At 41.7% G+C, this 12497-nt stretch overlaps 1 protein-coding gene across 1 annotated transcript in view; it reads right to left on the bottom strand.

The window, feature by feature from the left end:
• Nucleotides 1–1475: 1475 nt before the first annotated feature.
• Nucleotides 1476–12497, bottom strand: part of RLF (RLF zinc finger) — an 87092-nt gene continuing 76070 nt past the window's right edge. The window contains exon 8 of the mRNA XM_004704937.2: nucleotides 1476–6367. Coding sequence (XP_004704994.1) covers nucleotides 1712–6367 — 4656 coding nt within the window. The 3' untranslated portion in view covers nucleotides 1476–1711. The remainder of the gene's footprint in view (nucleotides 6368–12497) is intronic.

Consider the following 12497-nt stretch of genomic DNA (forward strand, 5'->3'; position numbering starts at 1 on the left):
CCCTCAGGACCAGTGGTGAGAGTGGCGACACTGGGAGGGTGGAGGGTAGGTGGGGTAGAAAGGGGGAACCGATTACAAGGAGCTACATATAGCCTCCTCCCTTGGGGATGGACAACGGAAAACTGAGTGAAGGGAGACGTCGGACAGTGTAGACATGACAAAATAATTATTTCTAAATTATCAAGGGTTCATCAGGGAGGGAGGGGAAAACTGAGAGGCTGATACCAAGGGTTCGAATAGAAAGAAAATGTTTCGAAAATGATGATGGCAACAAATATACAAATGTGCCTGACACAAAGGATGTATATATGAATTGTGATAAGAGCTGTACGAGCCCCCAATAAAATGATTTAAAAAAAAGAACTGAGGTCAAGCTGCCTTGTGTTAGACCGTATCGTTATTCTTACCTTTACCCACTGTCCACTGAAACCCAACTCATTCAACGGTCCAACTCTTCTTGGTTTTCCCATACCCTCTGCAAAAAACTCCCCTCCCTGCCTACCTCCCCACCTTAATAACTGCATCACCATCAAATCTTTAAATCCTCAGTTCTCCTTCTCCCACCAAGGCTCAATAATTCTGTCTTATCAAAGCTCTAATTTCATCTACTCTCCCCCACTCCTGATACAAATGTCAGTAGGTCCTCAACCTTTATCAAGTTTGCTTCAATTATTTCAAATCTTTTTATCTACTGTTTCTGGTAATGTTTAGTCACTTAAATCACATTCCACATTTCAAGTACTTGATCAATATTAATTTGAATGTTATTTTGCCTAACACCATTTAAAGGCTCTCAGCTGCCTACTCATTAAACTCCTTGTGCCCAGGTTTTGGCTCTTTCTTGCCTATCTAGCGCTATAATAATAAAATCCCCTAATGCTCCCCCCACCGCACCCAACAGATATTCACTGTTCCCTGGAAAACATGTCTTCATACCTCTGGATTTGCTGTGCCCTTCACCTCTTGCTGGTATACACATTCCTTTCCACTTGGCCAACTTCTGGGTATTCTTCTCTGGGAGCTATTCTCACTTCTTAGGGTGACTCAATCTTAGAATTTTCACTAAGTTTTAAAAAACACAATGGTTATTCAAAAAGAACTGTCATCTGAATGACTTGGTTAATACAAAAATTGTAAATTATTGGGTAAAATAGGAGTGCCCATTCCAGGAAATACAAGTGCAATGCCAGCACAGGTATACCATGAAAACTCACTATGAGTAAACAAGATATGGGTGAAAAATTGTAATTTATTGAAACTCAACTCAAAAAATATAAGATGCTGTAGTGTACAATATATTACACAAAGCACCCTTAGGTGCACATTCAAGTCAAGTAATAACTCCGTATCCCTTTCCCTAGCCCTCCCACCCTGGGACCTCAGTATTTGTTCCATATACAATCATGCACACTTAATTTGAAAAAGGAAGCCCCAGTATAATTTGATGTATTAATTAGCACCAAACAAGAGTACAGTTCCATTTCTTTGTTTTAATAACAACAAAAAAAAACAACCAACCCAATCAATAAACCAACTGGAGAGCTAATGCACTCAGCCAATACTGCTGACATAGATATTATACATTCATGTAAATACACAGCCTATTCTACCCTAAACAACAGTGTAGCTGGTTCTCAGCCTTTGTTCGAGTTGGCAATTGTCCCAATGTTGCAGTTTTGGAGCCAGTCTGTTTTTAAAACAAAATTGCTATTTAGGAACTTCCTACACAAAGTTCATCTGTCTTTTTTGTTGGAAACAAGTCTAAAAGTGGGGTGGAAAACTTAGATCTTTCAAGGACAACAACTGGCCGAAGATAATGAAGTTGTTTTAAGGCAAGTTCTCCACAGTCTGTTAATGCTTTGTCCAATACAACCCTAAGGTTTTCCAAGGAAGGAACTGCTGTTGTCTCAGCTTCTATGAAAGGTGGGATCGCAGTCAAGTTCTCATGAACTGCAGAGTCACTGGAAGAATGAGGTATGTCAACTGCAGGGTCACTGTCATTCACCATATTATTTGCCACAACATTCCCTGTGAAGTCATTACTGGGCTGTGAAGAGTTACTTAATGGTAAGTGTTCTGAAGGCTCCCAATCATCAAAATCATCGTCTTTCTCTTCACTTTCCTGAATAAACTTCAGAAAAGAAGATTCAAACCCCATAGGCTTGTAAGTCTTCAGATCAAATGATCTGGGCTGTGACTGCTTCCTAAAATTTTCTTTTGAGACGGGATTGGTTGGATTCTTAACAGTGTTTTCTTGCCCTGAACTATGCTGCCCAGTTTCTGAGTCTTTGATCCTTGGTAAAGGCAGCTGGAAACTCGTGAAATAAGTCCCGCTTTCCGTCCCACTGGGATTAGGTATGGAATTTTCTATTTTACAAGAAGGAGGCTGAACTATATTACATTGTTCCAAAGAAGTGGATTCTGAACCGTGGTTACATTTCAAAGTCCCCCTGTAGAGCACGGTATCTGCATCAAATACTGGTTTGCTTTCTGTACACCCTTTCTGACTTCTGTCCTGTCCACCCAGATGAGAGGAATCAGTGCTCTGGACAGGTGTGCTGCTGTTGCCCAGGGAATGGCTGTGCGCTGTGTGCTCTAACTCACAGCTTCCGTTTTCTTGCTTTACACAGGACTCCACTTCAGAGGGGGCCTCCTCTTTAATTTTGGTACCGTACTTAACACAAACAACAAGTTTTTCTAACTGCTGCTCTAAATACGCACTACTCATCTGATGAGTACGTTTGTAATGTCTCACAATGCTGCTTTCCAACTTCACCACAGATAAGCACCCCTGAACCATGCATGGGTACTGCGTGTGCTCAGACTGCTCCACACACATATGGAGGGCTTCAGCTCTTGTTTTAAAAGCAATTGGAGTTTTCTTATCTTTGAATAAACCACATTTTTTAGCCTTGCTACTAAATGACCTCCTGGTGTTCTGATGTCCATTCCCCTGAGTGTTGGTGGTTTGACACACCTTTTCACTCCTTAGTAGCCTTTCATTTGCTACTTTCTGGCTTCTAAACAGATCATCGTAACAGTCTTTATGTCGGTAATACACATGTTGGGAGTAGTTACTACGATGGGTGAAAATCTGTCCACAGCCATTAAGAGCACAATGAATTTCATAATCTGGATGTATTTCTCCTTCAGTATTATGCTGTTCCATCAAGTGATGCTGCAACTTACTGAATGTAGGAAAGACAGCAGGGCACTGGGGCTGACTGCAGGGAAACTTTGCCACAGATTCCGCTTCTGAAAGGCCTTTAGGCTCCTCATCAATGTGGTCTAGGTTATGAGAGTCACTGCAGTGCTTAGCAAGAGCTTTGGAACACAGGAAGCGCTTATTACATTCCTTATATTTGCAAGCAAATATCTTTTTACATTTGACAAGTTCCCTTTTGGTTCTCGCTTTGTCTTTCTCTAAACATAATTGTTCTTTGTTGTACTGATGCACAGTTCTGTAGTGACGTATCAAGCCTTTGAGATTGGTAAATGAGGAATTGCAAGTTTTGTGGATACAATGGAATGGTTTGTGGTATTTGTTCAAAATATAGCAGAGATTTCCCTTAGCCACAGTTCTCCGGCTTCCTCTCCCCTCTCGTCCTTCTTGTTCTTCTCTGTGGTTACCTACTGGCGATGACATATCAGATGTTTTACTTTCGGTTTCTTCACAAGATGACTCCAAGTCTGTTTCTGAACTGCATTCGTCCTTTTTAGAGTGACAGTGCGGTTTCTCGGAAGCGCTGTTGGGGTCGCCTCCAAGGTCTTCGGAACAATCACCTTTCAACCTGTCTGCTGAGCATGGGCCTTCGTGATCACATTTTTCATTGTCCAAGAGTTTTTGGGTTACTCTGTCATTGCCAATTTGATGCTTATTTTTATAATGTATCCGAAGGTGTGTTTTTCTTGTAAATGACCTTTGGCAAATATGACACTGGAAAGGAGAATAGCGATGTTGAAACATGGACAATTGGAGGACTTTTTCTTTTGAATAATTATGCTTCTTAAGATAATGCATTAACAAAGCCTCTCTGGTCACAAACTCATATTTGCACCCTTGAAGCTCACAGAAGAAAGGCTTAGCCGCCAACTGTGCAAGGTATTGACTTGGCATAGTTTCACCTTGATTCTGAAAATGAAGGTCTGAGACAGATGACCCAGACTGGAGAGACGTAGCACCACTGGATGGGTACCCCTGCCAAGACCCTGAGAAAGATCCATGTGTTATTGAGTTTTTCAAGCTTAAATGTTTTAAGCGTAGGAGAAGTTCCAACATGGTGTCCTCTGTACACGGCCTTTTAGAAGCGCCAACGGCGGCTTCTGAGGAGCACTCTTGATGCTCTCTTTTACATTTAGAATGAATGCTCTGATCGAGAACTTCATCTGGGGAGTCACTGCTTAGATCTGAGTTGGGTTTATGTTCAGCATCACACTTTTCAGTTGTTTGATTGTGTTCATTATCCACGCAGGGCAAGAGATCTTTTGTCTTTACCTTTTTGGGTTGGAGATGGTATGGGTGAACCTTTCGTAAGTGCTTCTGCATCCCTCTTGCGTTTTTGTATGTGGAACCACAGCCATCAAATCCGCAAGTAAATTTATTCCCATCAAAACAAACGGCTACATCGGAGCAGTTTTCTTTTAAGCTGGAAGGCGCAAAGACTTTCTCATGGGGCAACAATATATCCTGCATGCTTTCAGAAGGATCCAGTGTGTCGATTAGCTCTTCATTCATGGAAGCTGAAGAGCTCTGACTGAGTTGGTCGCTGGAATTACTGTCGCTGTTTTCTTTCAGCTGGTTCTCTGCGGTTTCTGTATCGAGTTGTGCACTACCTGATTCGGGGCAGAAAAGATCCTCTGGTGAATGTGATTTATCACTTTGGTCAAGTACATGGGGCCGATCAACGCAATCTTGCTTTTCACTTGTTGCAGGCTCTTCAAGCTTCACTGGTTTCTTCATATCTCCATTTGAGCTTTCAGCGTTATGCACTGAGAGGTGGTTCTGGTACTCAATTTTGGAATAGTAGAACTTTTTACAGCCAAGAAAGTTGCATGTGTAAGATGCATCCCTAAAGTGTTGTGCTTCATGGTGGTACAGCTGTCCCAAATCACTAAACACAATATTACAGCCACTTAATTCACATTTATAACGTAGATCATCATGTTTTTGTTTATGGTTCAGCAGCTCATTCACTGATCCAAACCTAGCATAGCAATCTATAGATACACACATATAAGGCTGAGGACCACAATGCACTTGTTCATGCTCCCGCAGGTGAAAAGCAGACATGAAATGTCGGCGACAGTAAGTACACTTCTCTCTCCTATTTTTCATATCCAAATAGTGCTTGGCGTTTTCATCATTATTTTGGTGTTCAGCTTTAAGATGCACACTTAAGTATTTAAATTGCTTAAATACACGGGAACAGTCTGTGCCAGGACATGGGTACAAATCTCTGTCCTGCAGCTGGCGGTCTTCTAACTTGCTGAAGGTGACATACTCATGAGCCTCTCCTTGGGCCTGCTCATCCAATGACTGGTTTTGCTCTGCTGCTGAGGGACTCTTAGGACAAATACCCTTTTGAGAGTTTTTCAACAGTAACTTCTTTCTCGAGCGGTCCCTTCTGCTTGGTGGCATTTTAACATGCTCCATCACATGAGGAACAAACATTTCTTTTCTTTTGAATTTTTTAATACAGACTGGACAGGTGTAAACGCCGTCTTCCATGTGCATCTTAGAGTGATGAAGAATCCTGGCCTCTATGCATTCTCGCTTACATAATAAACAGAAAAACTTATACTGAAGCCACCTTTGGTACCTTTCAGAAGAACCAATGGGTTTTTTGTCTCTTTTCTCCTTATGCTGATCTGTTATATCTTTTCTTCTATATTGTTTATCATCTTTGCTCTCTTCATAGTCACTGAGAAATGACTCTAAAACATCTGTGTCATTAATGGACATTTCGTAGCCACTTAGATCATCATCAGAATCTGAAGCTTCTTGTCCTAGGAGTTGGTGGCAGTGCCGTTTTAAAGTTTTCCAGTCCCAAAATTCAGGATCAAAAGGCCAGTGGGCTTTTAAAGCTAGTAAGAGCTCACATCGGAGAGAATTTGGAACCGGTGCATTTTCTTCATCAAATTTTTGATCGGGTTGCACATACAGCTCTTCTAACATATTAAATCCATCCAAAGTAGGTTCTATTAAGAATTCGGTCAGCTGACAGGCCCGTCTAACTTCTAAGTCTTCTGGTAAAAGACAAGCAATTGTTTTACAGACGGATGCCTTCATTTCCTCATCTTCACTTGATCTGAGCTGAAGAGCTCTCACGCATAATAAAATTGACACCCCGAGGCCAGCCTCTTGTGCCTGTAAAAAAACAAAGAAGATTGTTTTGTTTCACAGAAAAGACATTAATAGGGATGACTTTACTTCCATGGACAAAAGTCTCTGTGAAAAGACAGTTTATTCCGCAAAATCTCTAAGACTTAAAAAATTTATCTTAGAAATCTTTCTTTCTGCAAGTTAACATTCAGATATTTCTGGTCTCAACATGCAAAATATTCTATGAGGTGACAAAGCATGGACAACAAAGTACATTTCTTGAATATCAAACTTTACCAAGTCGTCCTCACTCTCAAGGAAATCTTTTATTAACTATGGGTCAAACCGAAGCAATAAATGTACATGAATTTAAAGGAATTCAGGGTTAAAAAAGGGGGGCCACTGAAGGATTAAAATATAATTTTAAGATAAACAAGCGGCCATCTAGCTCAGAAGCAACAAAGCCCACATGGAGGAAGCACACCAGCTTGTGTGATCACAAGGTGCCGAAGGGATCAGGTATCAGGCATCAAAGAACAAAAAATCATATCATTGTGTGCTCACCTCCATGATACGATCGCTGAAGACAAATGGGTGCATCAGCAAATGTGGCGAAGCTGATGGTGCCCGGGTATCAAAAGATATAGCTTCTGGGGTCTTAAAGGCTTGAAGATAAACAAGCGGCCATCTAGCTCAGAAGCAACAAAGCCCACATGGAAGAAGCACCCCAGCCAGTGCGATCACAAGGTGTCGAAGGGATCAAGTGTCAGGCATCATCGGAACAAAAAATCGTATCATTGTGAATGAGGTGGGGAGTGCAGAGTGGAGACCCAAAGCCCATTTGTAGGCCACTGGACATCCCCTTACAAAAGAGTTGCAAGGAGGAGACGAGCCAGTCAGGGTGTGATGTAGCAACGATGAAACATACAACTTTCCTCTAGTTCCCAAATGCTTCCTCCACACCCACTATCAAGATCCCAATTCTACCTTACAAATCTGGCTAGACCAGAGGATGTACACTGGTACAGATAGGACCTGGCAACACAAGGAATCCAGGGCGGATGATCCCTTCAGGACCAGTGGTGTGAGTGGAGACACTGGGAAGGTGGGTTGGAAAGGGGAACCGATTACAAGGATCTACATATAATCTCCTCCCTGGGGGACGGACAACAGAAAAGTGGGTAAAGGGAGACATCCGACAGGGCAAGAAATGACAAACTAATAATTTGTAAATTATCAAGGGCTCATGAGGGAGGGGGGAGCTGGGAGGGAGGGGAAAAAATGAGGAGCTGATGCCACCGGCTTGGGTGGAGAGTGGATGTTTTGAGAATGATGAGGGCAATTAATGTGCAAATGTGATTTACACAATTGATATATATATATATATGTAATTTTAAACTAGGTAGGAAAGACAGGGCTTAAATAAATGAGGGCAAGAGGAAACACATGTAAAATATTTGTCATCAATACTTAGGTTTTTTGTGGCCCCAAGTTTAAAATAAATACAACTCCAGGTTTATTCCAAAATCTGTTACTCTAGTCACAGCCGTACCTTATCTCAGCTTCTCATGGGATCAAAAGCAGGGGGGTGGGGGCAGGGAAGCTCTACCTAGCAGGTTCTCATAGGTCAGTCAACAATCAGGAAGATGAGTTATGTGTGATAAAAAGTCAACACCTACCACATGGCTTTTAGGTGAGAGTATGAAATAGAATATGAGGGCCCTTCCAAAAGTTCACAGAAAAATGCAATTAAACTATGCTGGCATTTCCCCACAAACATGTTGAAGAAGCCGCCTTGTATGAGGCAGAGAAAAGCAAGACGTGATAGCAGAGGGATTTAAAGTGCAGAGGTTAAGAACAAAGGTTCTGGGGGTGACCAGCTGCTTTGAACCCCAGCTCTACCACAGTGACAAGTTCTTAACTCCTCCAAACCCAAGTTTCCTCGTCTGTTAAATGGCAAAAGCAGCAGCAGTATCTTCCTTATGAGGTTGTCATAAAAAAAAACGAAATATGAACATAAAGTTCTTTTCAAAGCCAAACAAGAGACAGGCCTAAAATGGAACAGAGGACTAGGGAGGTATGCACTTCTTAGAATACATCAACCACTATTTAATAATCAACCATTATAGGGCAGCATTTAGCCAAGGACAAAGTTCAGAAGGATTAGGAAAGCAGGAATGGAAACAGAACACATAGGGAGTAAGTGGAATAATCAATTGTGGGGACTGCAATCAATGACATCAAACAAAAGGTAAATAAATTAAAATGGCTACTATAATGGTGATATTAGTAAATATTCAACAGAATACTGTGGAAAATAATGGAGAAAATTCCATTGTCCAAACCAGTAAATAAGTTGCAAAGCAAATTTGTGTTTGGCACCATTCTAAATGCGGGAAGCACAAAGAACTAATCGCCATACCATCATTTCTCAGAAGGCTGCTCCATCAATATTCCTTTTATACATGAAGTAACAGAGTTGCTAGTCCTACCAGCAAGTAGTGCACAGGGGAGCAAGGGCTGGCTTAGAAGTGGAGTACTTAATCACTCTATAAGCCACACTGACTACTCCCAAGCTAAACGGATTGGCCGCCTACATGTCAAGCCATTCTCGCTCCCTTGTGCCTGGCTAACCCCCACCAATTGATTCACGCCCAATTAAAAAAATAAAAATACCAGGCTTTGGGTTTCTAACTGCCAGGATGGCAATTCCAACCTTTCAGCCACTCTGCGTGATAAAGATGAGGCTGTCTGTTCCTCGAAAGACTTACACTCTCGGAAATCCCACGAGTCAGATTTTATGTGATGGTAGCAGGTTTGTTTTTTTGTTGTTGGCTTAGTTAACCTCATGGCACATCTGCTCAGAATGTATAATATTACCAATTAATTATTTTCTTGAAAAGTGTTCTTAATGATTTCACAAACATTACCATCTCAACCAACCTCTATCTTCTACTTTTCAGTGTTTTTACTACCGAGAAAAAGCTGAATAAATAATCTGGTGGAGGTGGTGGTATACTATCAAAAAGGGCACAATGGTCAAATAAACTAGATGTCTCAAGCATAACCATTTGTTTTCATTTTATCCTAAAACAAAAATCAACGCATTACTATCGCATGGATTCTGATTACTAGGGACCCTACAGGTGATTAGGATACCCCCCACCCCACCCCCAAAGATTGAAACCTTTGGATTCAATCTTTACAGGAGTGGACAGTCTCATCTTTCTCCTGTGGAGCAGCTGGAGGGTTCAAACCACTGACCTTGTGGTTAGCAACTCAACACATACACACTACCCCACCAGAGCTCCTTATTCTATGATATTATTTTAAAATCTTGGGAAATACCCTCTCTATTTATGACTCTCAAGTTATGAAACCAGAGTTTAATAACTTTTAAGAGAGTCTGGTTTAATTTTTTGAAAGCCAAAAAATAAAGAGGTACCACTACAAGGCCCTCTCCATTACATGATATGCCTTCTGCAGGAGCCGGAAAGCTTACTAATATGATTGGTGGGTAGTTGTCTCCCAATAACTAGCCTTGCCTCTTCTACAATGATTTTTACCTGGTGACAGTCATTTGAAATAATATTATTTCCTAGTCTCTGTTGCAGCTTGATGTGCGGCCACATGTATGCATTTTAGGAATGCAACATATTCAGAAAGTGTCTCTAAAGTGTGTGTTGTGTGTGCTGGAGTGAGTGGAAAAGAGGTGCAGCATGCTGTGGCTTTACCCTCTTCCTCCTGATATCTGGGATGGAGATAGATCACTGGCTCTGTAACAGTTCTTAGATTCTGAGATGGAATTATGTGTTGCTGGAAGGTAGGAGGAGCCTGTTTTTTCAATATGTAGCGCTGTGGGGGTACAGTGATTAATGACATGGTACTTTTAGCTAGTTTTTGTTAACTCCCACCAATGACATTTTCCTTATAGGTCTAACAGAAAGTGGGGGAAGATGCTGATGAATTATGATTCAGTGTGAGTGATTATTAACAGGGTTAATTGTAACTGTAAAAATATGGAATTCTAATATGGGGGGTGGTGGTCAATTTTCTCTTTTGCTTTAGGTATTAGATGAACTATCTCAGAAGAAGGAAGGAGGAACCTCACTATCATCAAGAAAGAAGAGTCAAGGGTAGGGTGTGTCCTTCGGAACCCACAATTCCACACAGTAAATCTCCTTGTCCAGAGACAGAAAGCTGTGCTAGTGACACCAGAGAAGCAGCAGCAACAGAACCAATAGCCAGTGCATGGAAGAGTGTGCTGGGCTTCCTGGCCCACAGACAAAGTAGTCCAGGGCCTTCAGGGCAGAGGTTTGCTTGCTTAGCTGAGATGGAGAATACACTTATTGACCCATGAAGCCGGAGCTAGAGCACAGTGCTTATTGGCTGAGGCTTCTGGCAAGGCAGTGCTAAAAGAGCTTGGTAACAGTGCCTGTGAGGGCTGAGACCAGGCCAAGCAGCTGGGAGCCAGAGCCTTGATCAAGGCTGTCCTGATCAAAGAACTGTATCCTGAACATTTAGTGTTCAGAATGGTAACCTATTAACTTCCCTAATACAGCCCATAATCTTAAGTATGGTTTGTGAGTTTTGTGGACATTGCAATTAGTTACCAAACCCATGTGAGAAGTAGCGAGTGTGTAGGGAGGTGTGGCTGGTGTCAGAATTGGTAAAAAGGGCTGGCGGGTGAGAGCATGTCTGATCTCAGCCTCATAGGATTTTGGCTGTGGGCAGCTAATGCTGATAATGGGGATTCTCTTGCACCTTTGTGAAGTCAGAGGTCGTCAGGTGCCACCTCCTTTTTTTACAATGGCTAAATCAACTCTGGACTGTCTACCTGGACGATATATCTCCCTAAGACAGAGGGAGAACCTTCTTTTTCTTTTATGCCACAGCTATTATGGGATATATCCTACATTAGAACCAAAGCCTAAGTGATACAGGCTAGATTATCTCTTAAAGGGGGGGAGGGGGGATGGGTTTCAATTGGAGATTCTACGCTGCTCATCCATCTTCCTACTTCCTCCTACCAACCATATTTCTTCAATTCCATTATAGTAGAAAGTGCCCTAGATTGTGGATTCAAGGGAGATACTTTCTGTTTCTACAGCTAGGAACATCTTTGGTTGGTGCTACAAACCCACTTTCCTTGGCCTTTAGCATTTTTCTCTTTCTTTGTGAGTCCTGTGGTAGGCAAAAATCTAAAACGACTTCCAGTACTCCTAGGTAATCTCAACTGTGAGAAAAATTGATACAAATGATGAGGAATCCCTCCTAGGATAATGTTAGATTATAGGGCAACAGGAATCTTGTCAATGTAACGAAGGTCCCAAAACTTGATCTTAAAATAAATTAGACTATACAGGTGGGTCTACCCTAACCACCATACCCTTTCAATCTAGGGCAAATGGTCAGAATATATACCAAGTCATAACCAAAGTGCAAGAAGGATTCCTTGTGCCTTTGTAGGCTTGAAAATAAAGGCTAATAATGACTGTGGCTTCCAGAAGCTGAAACAAGCCAGTAAGAAAGTCAAGGCCTGTTTTAGTCTTACAATCACAAGTCACTACCATCCATCAACAAGAATGAGTTTGGAAGCAGACCTTTCCCTGAGCCTCCACACAACACAACTGAGCCTAGCTGGCACTTTGATTTCCGTCTGTGGTAGCACGAACAAAGAACTAAGCCATAATTACTTGAATACGTGCATTCTGGGATAGGAGGCAAATTTATTCACAGTGATTAGGAGCAAATGACACCCAGTTTATTTCTGGTATTTATTATACCCATTGTCTTCACTAGAGATGAAATAATAGATTTCAAATAAAGTATAGGATATGGAAAATGACAGCAAACGCAGGAGGAGTGGAGGTAATCAATCATTGATGCAAATATGCCTCAACATCAGTATAAACAATCCTTGGATATTGTCCAAGGAAAAATAAAAGGTAGCCTAGGAAATACAGCTACAAGCCATATACATACAAAAACCATAAGCATATACATATACAGTGAACCCTCGCCACTTCGCGCTTCGACTTCCGTGGCTTCACTCTATCGCGGTTTTTGCATAACAGCGCATACTCTGTCATTACTGCCACTGATTGGCTCATACTGTACACGCTTCTGTCTGCATCGCTACATATCGGAGCTACGTATCAGATGCATTTTTGCT

Source organism: Echinops telfairi, unplaced genomic scaffold, assembly GCF_000313985.2.
Source record: "Echinops telfairi isolate 266 unplaced genomic scaffold, ASM31398v2 ScPeMD7_7457;HRSCAF=8495, whole genome shotgun sequence".
In the NCBI taxonomy this organism is placed as follows: Eukaryota; Metazoa; Chordata; class Mammalia; order Afrosoricida; family Tenrecidae; genus Echinops; species Echinops telfairi.